Source organism: Anopheles ziemanni, chromosome 3 (assembly GCF_943734765.1).
Source record: "Anopheles ziemanni chromosome 3, idAnoZiCoDA_A2_x.2, whole genome shotgun sequence".
Taxonomy (NCBI): domain Eukaryota; kingdom Metazoa; phylum Arthropoda; class Insecta; order Diptera; family Culicidae; genus Anopheles; species Anopheles ziemanni.
The window spans coordinates 65,108,895-65,123,767 of NC_080706.1; the positions used below are offsets into that span (position 1 = coordinate 65,108,895).

A 14,873-nucleotide genomic window follows, 5' to 3' on the forward strand; every position below is an offset into this window, starting at 1 on the left:
AGCACCATTCATCTGTAATAGGAAGATGAAGTCTTTCATTTGATAGCTCGATCAGAAAGAAGCAGATACTTTGATGCCACCAAATAGAATGTCGTCTTTCACTTACGAGGTCGGTTTGTCGACGATACGATGCTGGTATGGGTCATAGTCCTCTTCTGGTGCAGTTTCGACTTGACCATCCTCACCAGTGGAGCTGACCTTGGTCAAGGTTTCCGATAATGTCATGTCACTCTAGGAGTATTGCTGTTAACAAGGACCACCACCGTTAGATCACAGACACTAAATGCGACAGTGGCCATTGGTTTACCATTATATCTCCGGATTTTTAGGTTATTAAAACCGTCATTCACATATAAGATAGCATCGTTGTATAACAGTGCGTCGATTGGTGTAATTGCCTGGAGTTACAAGCCGGTTTTGATGATAAGACATGGACATTAATTCGCAATTGGACTGTGCATAAAGTTAATCCAAACGATTGCATCTTTCTTTTATCTGTTGTCAAACGCTTTCTGATCCCAAATCCATCACTTGCAACCAACATTTGAAATGTTCGATAAGCACGATTCTTGTCATATGACGGTTTAATTAGTGTTACTAGCTGTTTTGTGTGGGGTCCGCGACAGCCGAGCGGTAGCGCCGGTTAGAACATCGGCCCATGAGCGCCGGGGCTCACCACCTCGACGGCGTGGGTTCGAATCCCAACCGAGACCTGACCCTCCCCTGTACGAGAGGACTGACTATCCACGTACAACAGGGAAACAAGTCTCGTAAGCCCTTAACGGGCAGGCATGACCAAGAGGTCGTTACGCCAAGAAGAAGAAGAAGCTGTTTTGTGTAATTCTATCAACGGTCTCAACGTTTCTCTTATAGCCCTCCCTGACCCAACGAAATGTCTCGGGATAAACTTTCCTGAATCGAATTTTGTTACAGCAAGCAAGTATTACCTATCAGATCCTCCGAAAGGAGGCTTCCTATCATAAAACTCGATTTTAGATTATCTCGAACGCGTCTCGTCTCGAATCGGTATTTAATTGGAATTATAACACGAATTGTCTAAAAGTCGCCAAAAGTTTATTAAAAAAATGCCCTACCTTAATGAATCTGAAATCCGAATTTGGTAATGCCAAATATCGAATCTCGAAAGTAAATCTCGAACGTTTAGATCTCGGAATCGGTCAGTTAGTTGTCGGTGTATAACGGCATGGTGCCAGAATTGCTTGGTTCTCCGCAAGCTAATTATCAAAGTATCTCTTTTCTTATTCTTCAAAGCTAGTTGCCGCTGCGTGTTTTAAAGGCCTATGCATTATGAAGGATCCCTTTCATCTTCCGTATGGTGGCAGAGATAACACTCAATGTAAGCCATAGAAACCAGCCAATTCGTATCGGATGTATTTTTAACACTTACCCTGAAAACCCTGTTCCATCCAATCCAGAAATTCTGCTTGGTATGGAGCGACGTTTACATTTGTGACATAAATTAGAGTTAACACTTCTAAGATCTTACTCCCAAATGAAAAAAATCAGTTTAGTAAGAAATTTCCAGAATATTACTCATTTTAAAGCTTTATTGCGGGAGATAACGCGCTTGAAAGTTGCGCAAATTGAAAAAGTATGATTTATTTGAAATGTTTGTTTCGTTTTGCATATTCAATTTGGAATATTTAAAAAATATTTTCGCACACTTGTACATTGTTGGAAAGGAAAATTGGTTTTCTATCTTCTTCTTCTTGGCGTAACGACCTCTTGGTCATGCCTGCCTGTTAAGGGCTTACGAGACTTGTTTCCCTGTTGTACGTGGATAGTCAGTCCTCTCGTACAGGGGAGGGTCTGGTCTCGGGTGGCAGGCATGACTTGGCAAGGTCGTTTACGCCAAGAAGAAGAAGCAACAATCGGCTGGTGTCCCTACCTGACTCATCCATTTGCTTCCTCGTCGGAGTTGCGGCTCCGAGCTTGGAGAAAACCGTGCAGGTTTATTGACTGGCGTTTTCACCGGCATTGAGTTGATAAAGATTTTTATTGCGTCGCCCCTTCATCAACACTTTGCCGTCTTTTTTACATCGCAGCCATTTTTATACAAAGTTACCGTACAGTTTTCATCATACAGCTTGCTTACAGACATCAGACTTTCTGTCAGCGACAGTACATGATACACATGTTTCAGCCTCACGATGATGTCCTTTTCATTCTCATTTCTGGCACGAAATTTAGCTGGTCCAAACCCTGCTGCAGATGTTTCCCTTTCATCAGCCAAGGTTACATTTGAGGTATTCGCTCGTATTTCATCTAACAGCGATGCGATACTACCTTACAAGATTGCTCTCCATTTTCATGCCCATCTCTCTCGACTCGCTTCCGCCACTCATCCACAAACTTCCCTTTCACGAAATGTAAGTTCAAGTCCTCTTCTGGTCGGCTTTCTAGAGCGGTGATCAAAGCGTCGTACGATTCATGGAGGCTGGATAAAACAATGGCTACCAGCCAATATTCTTTCAGAAGATCTCCCATACTTGAGAGTCGGTTGGACAATTGCTTAATTTCGGCGAAATGTTCTGCCATGTTGCCATTTCCAGACAGTTAAAGACGGATCATTTTTCTCAGTACGTGCTTTTTGGGGGATAGCGTGGCTCCTGCATGATGTTTCCGCAGAGCTTTCCACCAATGGACAAATCATTGAGAGCACGAGCCTGTGATATCTTCTAATCCAGGTAGTACACGGCTCTATGTTATGCTTCAATCGTGAGCCATTCGCGTCTCTATTTCGAATCAGACTGCCTTCCCTAACTCAGTCTCTCCCTCTGCTCGTCTCCAACGGTGAGTCTCTACATGCGCACATCCATTCGCCCACACGAACCATCTTTAACGATCCAGGAAGCATCAGGCACGTCCGGCTTCACTTTTTTCACAACGTCGTTCAACCCTTCCTTGGTCAGCTACAGCTACAGTTGTTGGTTATATACTTTGCTTATTTCAATCCTTATTTATTCCACGGCCAGAAACAGACCACAGAACGAGATTGACATGCTACAGATGATAGACTTGACAATCTTGCTGATTCTTCCTCACAGTCTACTAGATAGTTTCGGATTACTAGATTGTTGAAGTTGTAATAGATAATTCAAGAAACACTGATAATGCGGAAGCCCAATAATTTTTTTAATAATCCTATAGGATCCTGGGGGTCCGCGACAGCCGTGCGGTAGCGCCGGTTAGAAAATCGGCCCATGAGCGCTGGGGCTCACCACCTCGACGGCGTAGGTTCGAAGCCCAACCGAGACCGGACCCTCCCCTGTACGAGAGGACTGACTATCCACGTACAACAGGGAAACAAGTCTCGTAAGCCCTTAACGGGCAGGCATGACCAAGAGGTCGTTACGCCAAGAAGAAGAAGAAGAAGAAGAAGAAGAAGAAAATGGACACTTGGATCCAACTGGATGACGAATGTCTTCTATGCGATTCTTACTTCCATAGAAAAGTAGCTGTTTGACTGCCAGAAAATTGGTTGCCTTATCGACTTGTAGATCTATATCTAGTAGATAGCTTTATCTACCGATAAAAATGTATCGATTTCAATGCAGTAACATTATAGAAATACTGTACTAACACATATAGAATGTACATCCTTATGTATGGATGTTACGCCAAATTTTTATTTGGTTGCTGTTGTATACGAATTTTTCTTGTTGCACACGCTAGGCATCCAGAGACACACTAATCATATAGCTTAATTATGTCTCTTACGCTGAATATAGTCCCGGTTATCATAACAAATGATCCAAATAAACCCATAAGAAAGTTCTTTACCAACCGCCACTTCATCCAACCAAAGTCCGAGGGCCATCGGTATACGGTGTCGACCAATACAGGAAACCAGAGCGCTAAGATAGGATTGAACATGGATCCGATAATTCCAACGAACGTCCCTATATCTGGAATGCCACAAGCAATGCCAACGATCACTGCTAAATATAATAACCTAATGAACGACTGCACGACCATGTGCCACTGTGGTTGAACTCGTCGGTGCAGCTTACGCCATATGATTTCCTGTGGGACGTAGAAAAATATACCAATCGAGAAGAGCATGGCAACGGCCGAAAGGACTTGGATGATTAACGCCAAGCTGATAAGTAAGGAAGAATTTTAGTTAGGTTTGTGAAATTCTAACTTTTTTCTTGTATGTATACTTTTCCTCTGATGGCAAGTTCAGAGTTACAGCGCCCTGAATTGCATCGCCGTAACGAAGGTATCCCGTCAGCCCAAGAAAGCTATACAAGAATGCTAAGCAAATGTTGTTGACATTCATAATTCCCGGGCAGCCGAGGTAATGCTGAGGATTTTTCATCTGATTTGAAATGGGGAAAATAAGTGTAGTTGCATTGAACGCCAAGTATGCTGTTCTGTGGGAAACGCAAGGTAGCGTTAATACGTAAACTTACAGCTTAACAGTGAACTACAACTCACCCGAGGAATTTTGTTAACGAAGTAAACGTTGGAAATAAATCCCGTTCGTCAGTAGAAAGAGGTTCTCTAAAGATGTAATACAAGGAAATCACGACGTTGGCAATGATCAGGATCGTCGCGATGGCCGAGAAGGGCACCAGATATTTGATCTCCCTCACTTGGGTTATAACAATCGCTGGTATTGCGGCTAATAAAATATAGATACGAACGTCCCAGTCGAGATCAGTTCGACTGTTGATAACGTCATGTAGAGTGGTACCGACGAAGACCATATAAACCATAGGCGCAAACGTTATCATAAGGTAGTAATCGGTAAAAGTTCTGAAAAAGAAAAAGATATAAGCGTTAATGACCGTACAAGTTAATGACCGTTATACGCAGTCTTGTTAGAAAAGTTGAAAGATTCCATTCAAGCATGTACTCACTTCAATATTTTGCCTAACGGTCTCGTTCTGACTGGACCAAGAGCAAAAGCGCGATCAACAGTTTGAGCATATGTCAACATAGGGACACGGTCTCTTTTGCAGATTTTATATGCGGTACCGACCTGTAACATTGCGATTATCGCAATAAAATGTAAGTGTTTCGAATTAAGATTCATAAATAGGGTTGGAATTAAAACAGAAAACTCACTAGTAGATGCACACAATGTGAATAGAGTAGTCCTAGAAGAAAAGTTCCAATAACTCCAAAAATAATACCTCCATTCCGTATGACATACGGCATCGATAGGATTCCCATGCCCATGGCTCCTTTCATCACGTGTATGAACGTTCCAATTGTGCTGTAATAGGAAGATTAACAGCCTCAGTACAGACTTCGATCGAATAATTTCTGCTTTCAACTTTTATGCATTTCCGGCCAAAGGTTCGGTTCCTGTTACGCGATGTGTTTTAAAATTGTCAGCTCAATTCGATTTGATTTCGAAGTCCGTGCTGAGGTTGTAAGTCTTTCATTTGTTAGCTCGATCAGAAAGAAGCATATACTTTGGTGTTACCAACTAGGATATAGCCTTTCACTCACGAGATAGGTTTGTCGACGATACGATGTTGGTATGGGTCATAGTCCTCTTCTGGGGCAGTTTCGACTTGACCATCCTCACCACTGGCGCTGACCTTGGCCAACGTTTCCGTTGATGTCATGTCACTCTTTGAGTATTGCTGTTAACAAAGACCAGCACCGTTGGATCCCAGACACTGAATGCGACAGTGGCCATTGGTTTACCATCATATCTCTGGGTGTTTAGATTATTAAATCCCTCTTTCACGTACAAGATACCACCCTTATACAACAGTTCGTCGATTGGTGAAATTGCTCGGATGTACAAGCCTTTTCGATGATAAGACATGAGCATTCATTTCCAATTGGACAGTACGTTAACCCAATCTAAACGATTGCAATTTTGTCTTATCAATTGTCAAACGCTTTCTGAATCTTACATCTGTAAACAGCACTTGAAATGTTCGATAAGCGCGATTTGTGTCAAATTGTCGCATCGGACTACTTAGTGTTTCTGACTGCATTGTGGTATGTTATCAACGGTTTCAACGTTTCTCGAATAGCCCACCCTGAATCAACGAAATGGCTTAGAACTATTTGCTACCAAGTTTAGCGATGCGTTTTGAAGCGTTTTCATGTTGGTTGGTAGAAAATACTGATGATTGTTTGGCTTACTTAGTCCATTGAATGATGGGTTTATCAAGAATGGACACCCTCAAACATCCTAAACGTCGGGGTAAACTTTTCCTAATCGGATAGTGTTACAACAAGCTGTAGCATGCCTATGCTATTCAGCTCAAAGTTCACCATCATAGAATTTCCGTTTCTTTGAACAATCAGGGTCGCACAATGAACCCTCCGCTTCATAATCACTGCGATCAATTCAATTCTGCAAGATCAGGTGACACCGCCGCAAACAAAAACCATTTCGATGAAATTTGAATTCAAAATCAACCGTAAAACACCCAAAACTGCAATCTACGACAATTGATATCCCGACGCATCGAACAATGCAGCGTAACCCATAAATTGGCTGTGACACGATTGTGCGCGAGCATTGCACCTTAGTAATATGGGCCATGGCAAGTCGGTGCATGAAAAACAAGGAACCATCGGGCTTGGGCATTCCAGCCAAGTAAGCATGACCCACGGATGTTATTAAACAAGCAGGGAACGAAGCCCGCAAACACGTTTGTGCAATCAACGTCAATAGCCTAACCATGATTGGAAAACACCAAAAACATACAATAAACATTTATAGAACAAATTAACAATTTTTGTAAACTAGGTCACCCTCTATTCTCATACTTATCCAACCACCTGTCCAACCAAACTAGCGTAAAGAAACAGTATAAATAAATCGATGCCGAATAGTCTAGGAGAACTATTCTGCGGAAACTGACCGGACGTGGTTGTAATGCCCGTCGCGTCTCCAGTAAACTGAAATTAATCGTTTCTGTGTTTTTTCCAAATTAAAGTTCCGCTTTTACGATAAAAAAAATCCTCAATTTCGAACAATCCGCGACCTGGAGTTGTTTACGCAGTTATCTTAGATGCAGGTAACCGCGAATTATGGTTAACCTTAACTATTACAAAGCATTATCAAACAGATCCTACGAAGGAAGGCCTCCTATCATAATTGTGGATGTGTTTTGGAATGTTGTTAGAATTGCTAGGTTCTCTGCATGCTAATTATCAAAGTATCATTTTTCTAATTCTTCAAAGGTAGTTGCTCCAGCGTGTTTTGGAAGCCTATGCGTTATGAAGGGAAAACGATCCCTTTGATCTTTCGGATGGTGGGAGAGATAACACTGAATGTAAGCCATAGAAACCAGCCAACTCGTGTTGGATTTTTGTCTAACTCTTTATTCCGGAAATTCTGTTCCATCCATACCATCAATTTCTTCTTGATATAGCGACATTTACATTAATTACATTAATGTGAGTAACACAGCTAGGACCTTACTCCCACGCCTGAAACATGTGTAGCCCACATTTAGGGTAACCTATGCCTTGTTGGGATAGGCCACGTTATCTTAATCAGTTTTTGGACATGCGGCAATCGTCGCTTATCTCTGCTTCTTATAGCATTTGATTCATGCGTCAACCGCTATCATTCCAACAACGCCTAATCATCTCATTTCAAGTGCATCGTGTGTGTTCCTTCCGATTTATTGGTTTATTTGGGCTGACGATTGCACTTGGTCCCGAAAGGTTTGCAATTTGGTTTGTTCGCGAGCCGCAATCTACATGCAACTCGAGCACATGGTTGGTGCTGCAACAGATGCTATCAATTCATCAGAAATTATTAACTCTGTCTTAAGAGTTGCTTCCATGATTTTTCACCTTTCTAAAATGAAGCTTTTTCTTAAATCGAACCTGCACCATCGAGAGTCTACCTAATCCCTACCGTATGCCGATTTTCCTCACATACCTACAAGGTCACCGAACACAAAAGCATTGGCACAAGACGTTCCGAAACATAGCGCTGAATATTCACTTTTTTGATGAATTTCCATGCATGCATTCCGATAATTAATCGAGCTATCTGACTTTGTGAGCAACTTTAGTGTACTTAGAATTGATAATAATGAATTTCGCTTATCACGTATTCTGTTTGCCCTTCGTATGAAGCATGTGCAAAAAAGGGCCTAAAAACGATAACCATGCTGATCGGATCGAAAAGTGCTTAATGTGATAATTGTGCCTTCCAAACGTAAAGTGGAACACTTGCTTTTTATGTTCAACTCGTAGTTTGCCAAAATAATTGGCTAAGGTTTTATCCATAAAAAACATAGCATAATGCTTTGGAGTGGTCAATCTAAATCTTAAAAACCTAGTTCATGATAATCAATTTTGAAAGCTGTAATTTTTCCACTTAAAAGAACTTTACTTCATACCTAGCTTCCAAAATGAAACGGATGGAAAGTAACTCTTACAAGCGCCCTTGTCACATGTGTCCACGTAATGCTCCTGCTTTCAATCAATAAATTCGCCGCGACGCGTTGTGTCCTCTTACCGCCCACGTAGTCGCGGGGTATCACTTTCGGAGAATTAATTGACGGGCCTTCGGATGCACCCCAGCAGGTTTGGCATCTGGGCCAACACTCTTTCTATGACGTTTTTGTTGGATTTGTAGGATTTTGGTCTAACAGTGGTGTCACTTGGTGGCCCTGCTTTGGAGCTATGCAAAACTTGACTTGATCTCTATACACGAGCGAATTCTTCCAGCACGATTGCGAGGAATATCTGAAAATTCTCTTAGTGAATTTCACGGTGCTTGTTACTTTTGAGCTAGAACTACTTTCAATATTTGTTCTTGCATAACAAGAATGAGAAAGATGATCATGAACATGCATATTTACTTCGATAACTAATTACAGTAGGCCCCCACAGTACGCGATTTTTTTACAAATGACAACTCATAGCGTTTATTAATCTTGCTTGACGAATTCTGATTAACCAATTTTGTTTTGTAGGTTGGTAGAATCAAGTTTTCAGTACGCAGTGTTAAACAGCCGTTTAAAGGCCATGATTGCTACGGCCTGAATTACTCACGACCTGAATCAATACTCTTTAATTCTTGTTTCATTAAGCTGTATAATCTTGAATCGGTTAATATTGAATAAAATAATAAAATAACCATTCGGAAATGTAATGAGATTATAGAACAAATGGAACACTTATTAGTGATTTGGATAGAAGATATGTTAAATAAGTGGTCTCCTCTCAGTGTCAACTCTTCAATATGAAGGATAAACGATATGGCAGAAGAAATCCGCAATACGCTAAAACTCAATATACACTATAGCGTTCTGTCCCAAACATTAGCGTACTGCGGGGACCTACTGTACTATCGATAGTATATTATCGATGTTTACAAAAATATGATAGAATTGATCATTTTAATTCACAAACAACATTGATTCCGAATGGTGTGAATGTTTGCACAATGACAAGTTATCTTTTGATGTATATTTATATGATATGACGACTTTCTATATGATATCTATATAGCTTATCATATTATCATATTTTGCAAGAATGTCCTAACAGCCTGGTCCGTTGCAGAAATTATTACATATGTTCGGGCGTGGGAACAATAACGAAAGTGCCCGTCGTTACGCTCAAAACGTTACTAAGAAACAGCCATCCAATGACCTCACACATGAAGCGTTTCTCTTTACCAAAGTTTTCGATGCGAAGTTTGATCCCTTGCAATCCATCGCATGTCTAAAAACAGAATTCGACTCAAAGCTTAACCATAGAACTTACAATACTTGCAGTATATAATAGAACTCTACAAATACATACAAAATCTGTAAAATTCAGTCAAGACAGGAACGGAAAGCTTACGATCAACCATAGAAGGGTGATGGAAAGTTCATAGTAAAATGAAAAAAGCGGCAAACTGAGGTCGCATTCTATTTTTAGTTTAGCTTCTTCGGACGTGCCTTCGGAAAAGTTTCAATAATCTGAGCAGTCTTATAGACTTTTATAGAAGTTCTATATTATTAATGGCATTGTTCTCTGCGATAATGCTATGTTATCTCGTTTAATCGTTCTTCGCAACGCAACTGATACGCAACTATTGCTTGAATGGCTTGCCGCTTCCGCGCGTGTCAGTCGTTAATGCTTGGGCTGTTGCTTTTTGCATTTTGGGGTTGATATTCGGCGTCCGATATTCGGGATCCCTTGTGCCTGCAGGCACTGTACTGCTGCTGGGTGTATCTCATCTTAGACTATGGTTGCGTCATCTGGTCTCCCGTTGGTGTCACTGCGCCGGATATATTGGAGAGGGTGCAGTCTTTTGAAAGACCCCATCGCTACTTAACATCCCTAGCCTGCGCGGTGGCGATCAGTCGCAGTTCAAAATACCTTCATTTTAAACCAGATACCGAAGAAAGTCATGCAGATAATATTTGAATTGACCCAACAAACATTATCATGGTGTCAGAATACTATTTAAGCTCTCTAGCAATGAAAATGACCAGCTATTCAGCTTATTTTATATATTGCGGTTTACAACGGTGTATTTTACAGCGGTTACGAAGTGATACGAGTTTAAAAAGTCCACCAATGTTTGTCAGTACAATCAATGTTCCTGGTACAGTTGTACTTCGATTATTTTCTTCTGAATGACATCCGCCGATTCATTTCAGGCAAGAGAATCGAACTCTTGGATGAACATCATCAGTGCGTCGAGCTGACCGTAGGCAGTGATTAAATTTAAAATTGTTGTCATATCTGATCCGACGAAGATCATCCAGTAGTAATACGCCCGAATGACTTGGAACGTGTAGTTCCATATGCAGCCCATCTAAGATTCCGTATCGAGAAACGGGAGCACAAACGTGAAGGGTAAGACGCGAATCGATAAGAACTCCAACGACAGTCAACGACAAAAAAAGTAGATATAAGTAGTAGATATTATAGATAAAGGGAACTATTGCTCACGGTTACCATGTATCTATTATAGCTTTATTACACTGGTCACCAATGGTGGCATGACAAAGTCACTGGACTGTCAAAATTTGGTTTTGGTCAAAGTGAATACTATCCAGGTGGGGAACAAGGAAATCCATTGTAGTTAGTATATCGTAGATACTGGTTGAATTTCACGATGTCGATGGCGTAATCAGTTTTTCAAACAAAATGTTAAACCATGTTGAACCCTACTTGGCAATTACGTTGTCACTCAAAGTGTTATGCAGATGTGATAATTCCCAGTTCACTGTTGCATTTGATTGTTTAGTTGAATTGATAATGGATTTGAAAAACAAAAGTTACAATCGCTCAAGCCATTTAGTAATGTAAATTGATTTTCTAGACCGTGATGTAGCGGATAAAGTAAGCATATGGATATTTCATCCAAATGGCATGGCAGGTCAATTATTGTATTAATTAGTGTTTTTCCTTTGGTGCTTTTTTTGGTGCGATTTTTTTCACTTGATCTTAAACCAGTTAATAAATAATATGATACTGATATGAAAAAAAGTGTAATATTTTTGCCATGATCAATATGAAGGCATAAATGCGAGATTACTGATTTTATATAAAAAATAATACTTTGAACTTTTTTTACTGTTGCATTAAAAACATCGGTGCGATCCAATTTATTTGCCCTGCATGCCTCTCATATATTTATTATCTTACCATTTCAATGTTTAAATAAATATTAACAAAGTAAAGGTTTATACATCGTCTACGAACATATTTGACGTGATATCGTGTTCATACGTTTGGTATGTAGATTCGAAATTGAACTAGGTGGTGATGAGGCGATTTGTGGCAATTAAAGTAATGAACACAGAAGAAATTAATGCTTTGTGTACCAGTTGATTCTCGATGCCTTAGTTCTTCTTCTTCTTCTTCTTCTTCTTCTTGGCGTAATGACTGTCTTGGTTATGCCTGCTCGTTAAGGCCTTACAAGACTTTTTCGCTTTGTGCACGTAGTCAGTCCTCACGTTCATAGGAGGGTCCAGTCTCGGCTGGGATTGAAACCCACGATTACGGCTTAGTTATATGGCCATAAAAGTGATCTAAAACGATTTACGTATCAAAATCGTAACAAATAAAAAATCCGAACAACCTACAGTCCAAAACTAGTGCGATTTATTTGTAGTTTTAATTAGGATGCATCCCGCTTCTTAAACATTTTCATCCGTGTTAAAAAATAATCATAAACCAACACGTACGTAGATTCAATAAACTTTGGTGCGTATGTGCATTGTAAATGTTACCAGACAAAAAATTGATTAAATTTAACTCGAACATTATTCTTTAGTATTTTCCACCATCATTATCAGGGAGTAAATAAACTTGTGGATCTGTAACAAAAAAGAAAGAATAATACTATTCATCGGAACAGAAGCATTGCACAAAGAGAGGAATACTGAACCTGTAAAAAAGCAGTTACATTGAGTGGCGTTGTTGCCACGAGTAAAACCTTCGGCTGTTGAGTTAGCGCCAGTACCAGTTGCATATGCTTCATATCGCGCACGGACAGCTTGTCCCAACGGATAGCTCCAACCATGTCGGTAAGAGCGTCGGTCTATAAACAAATTAACACATTTTAATTAATTTTATCCGAAGGAAATTTTTGTTTGCCAGCAACTAACCTTTAGTTCTAGACCGGTTCCCAGGAAGCAGATGTAGAATATTTGAATAGACCCAAGAAACATGATAACAGCGCCGGGGTACCATTTGAGCTTAAAAAAAAGGGCACATTATTGTCTGAATCAGATGGTCAGGAAGTGCATAATTACCAGCATTACACCCAAAACCGAGATAACCATTGCGGGCACGGTCGATCCAACAGTTACGAAGTGATATGGATTCAAAAAGTCCACCAACTTCTGTAAGTACGATCGATGATACTGGTGCAGTTGAACAATTTCGACTATTTTTTTCTGGATAGCCTCAGACGGCTCATTTCGGGCGAGCTGTTCATTACACTCCTCAATAAGCATCATCACTGCATCCAGCTGACCGTAGGCGGTCAGTAGATTGAAGATGGTTGTTATGTCTCCTCCGAGCGTGAGTACTAAGTAAAAGTACGACATGATCACTTGGAACGCGTAGTTCCAGATGTAGCCCATCCAAGATTCCGGATCCAGAACGGGAAGTATAAAGCCGAAGGGCAAAATACGACTCGACAAGAATATTGATGAGAGTCCTGGAATGCTAACCGTTACGCATACCAGAATGATATAGACAAGCATGGTCCCTTTGATAAGAATATGAGTGATAGTAGCATTTTCGCACAGTACGCGCTTAACACGATCACTCTGATTCATCATGCGTTCGTTATATTTAAAATTGATCGTATACAGATCAATGACACGCCGACGAGTTATGATGTAACTGTAGATTTTCATTACCCCCTGGCGGAAAACGAGAAAATGTTTGTTCACAGATTTGCGTTTAGCTTATATCTTCTCTTATTTAGCTTGCTTTTCAGTGCTATAGGATTACGACAATCACTATAAAAATGATTATTTTAGTTACTAAATCTAACAGAATTAAAATTATACTTTACTTGACATCCGAAGCCAAAAGTAGCCAGACAGTAAATCAGCTTAGTCATCTCATGCCGAAACAAATACGTTGAAAGAAAGATACTGACTATGTACATGCTCAAGAAGCACAGACGTATAATAAACGAGAAATTGATGAAATTATGATTCGGATCGAAGAACGAAACACCCATGATCCGGTTGAATCTATCGATTTTTCTTGTGAGATAAAGGCACGCTGCTAGCGGATCGTTCGGAGTGTAACGAAAGAATCGATATTTGTTCAGCGGGCGAAGAAATTCCATTGCAACTGGTTTATCTTAAATCACTGACGTTGAAACTGACGTTCACGCTACTTCAGGAAGTGTGTTTTATACCGCCTGTTAAACTGATGGAGGACAGTGGTTGAAGTACCACGGAAGGGTGCCAGCACTAAACGGAAGAAGCAAGTTAAACGATTACCAAGTGTGATAGACAGCTTAATTGTCGCTCAAAGCCTTATGCACTTGCGTTTGTTCCCAGCTCGCTGAAGCCGTTGGTGGGAATCACTTACAGGTTTTCTAGTACTATTATATATCATATTCATCTATTTGTATTGGATTTTATTTTTCACAAATTATCTGTCTCAAATGCCACATTATGAAACAGTTACAACATGAAATATGTAAAAAATTCCAAAGCCTGCCTACGTGATCATACAAAGTAGTAATGCAATGGTTTTAAGCACTTAAACAGCACTGAAAATAATCTTATTCTTTGAAATATTCTCAGATGTATGAAAGCTTTACCAATATTCAAGTCAACGTTCGATTGATTAGATAGTCATTTTAAATAGATGTTGCAAACGCAGTAGACTTTCTTTCCGCCGGCAGGAGAGATTAACATACGTTTTTTTTGAACACTTATTTTTTATTGTCGAAGCATTTAAAAATTCAACGTCCTTTCTTCTCTGCTGCCCGAAATGAAAGACGATTTTGTTGTCTGCGGTGGTTTCCTGAGCGTTGCAATAAGCAACAATAGGGCTTTTACTTTGACAGAAAGAGATAACGTATGATTTGTCAATACATAAACTAAGATAGTTTGCATCACACCACCGGGTGAACTGGTCAAGAAAATGTTGATGAGAGTTGCAATCTCCACGGATACGGGAAGAAACAATGTAATGACGTCAGCACATAAAAGGTGATCATTCTGAGGTAACAAGAATGAAACATTATTGACCAAAATCATGAAGCTTCAGGGAGCTCCAGCGGTTATACATAACTTCTTAGTGTAATATGAGGTACCAAGGATAAAACATTATTGACAAAAATCATGGAGCTTCAGGGAGCTCCAGCAGTTATATATAACTTATTAGTGTAATATGAGGGTAACAGACGGTGACTGCCATAC

General features: G+C 40.2%; 2 protein-coding genes across 2 annotated transcripts; both read right to left on the bottom strand.

Moving 5' to 3' along the window:
- Positions 1 to 3,711: 3,711 nt before the first annotated feature.
- Positions 3,712 to 5,606, bottom strand: LOC131285273 (proton-coupled amino acid transporter-like protein CG1139). Its single transcript, XM_058314126.1, has 6 exons — positions 5,488 to 5,606; positions 5,098 to 5,248; positions 4,890 to 5,011; positions 4,465 to 4,785; positions 4,188 to 4,400; positions 3,712 to 4,123 (listed from the first exon to the last, which is right to left on the bottom strand). The coding sequence occupies exons 1-6, from the start codon at positions 5,604 to 5,606 to the stop codon at positions 3,712 to 3,714; spliced, it is 1,338 nt and encodes a 445-aa protein (XP_058170109.1).
- Positions 5,607 to 12,239: 6,633 nt separating this feature from the next.
- LOC131288549 (uncharacterized) lies at positions 12,240 to 13,786 on the bottom strand. Its single transcript, XM_058317690.1, has 5 exons — positions 13,505 to 13,786; positions 12,732 to 13,349; positions 12,585 to 12,674; positions 12,365 to 12,517; positions 12,240 to 12,293 (listed from the first exon to the last, which is right to left on the bottom strand). The coding sequence occupies exons 1-5, from the start codon at positions 13,784 to 13,786 to the stop codon at positions 12,240 to 12,242; spliced, it is 1,197 nt and encodes a 398-aa protein (XP_058173673.1).
- Positions 13,787 to 14,873: the final 1,087 nt, after the last annotated feature.

Bases quoted from the DNA above. Each gene is read 5' to 3' on its own strand.
- LOC131285273 (XM_058314126.1), bottom strand. From the start codon at position 5,606: ATGACATCAACGGAAACGTTGGCCAAGGTCAGCGCCAGTGGTGAGGAT. The intron at 5,012-5,097 runs GTGAGTTTTCTG...GCAATGTTACAG, and splicing joins CACATTGTGTGCATCTACTA to GTCGGTACCGCATATAAAAT. The intron at 4,401-4,464 runs GTGAGTTGTAGT...CGTTTCCCACAG, and splicing joins TCGTTAACAAAATTCCTCGG to AACAGCATACTTGGCGTTCA.
- LOC131288549 (XM_058317690.1), bottom strand. From the start codon at position 13,786: ATGGAATTTCTTCGCCCGCTGAACAAATATCGATTCTTTCGTTACACT. The intron at 13,350-13,504 runs GTAAAGTATAAT...GTTTTCCGCCAG, and splicing joins CTTTTGGCTTCGGATGTCAA to GGGGTAATGAAAATCTACAG. The intron at 12,675-12,731 runs GTAATTATGCAC...CTTTTTTTTAAG, and splicing joins CGGTTTTGGGTGTAATGCTG to CTCAAATGGTACCCCGGCGC.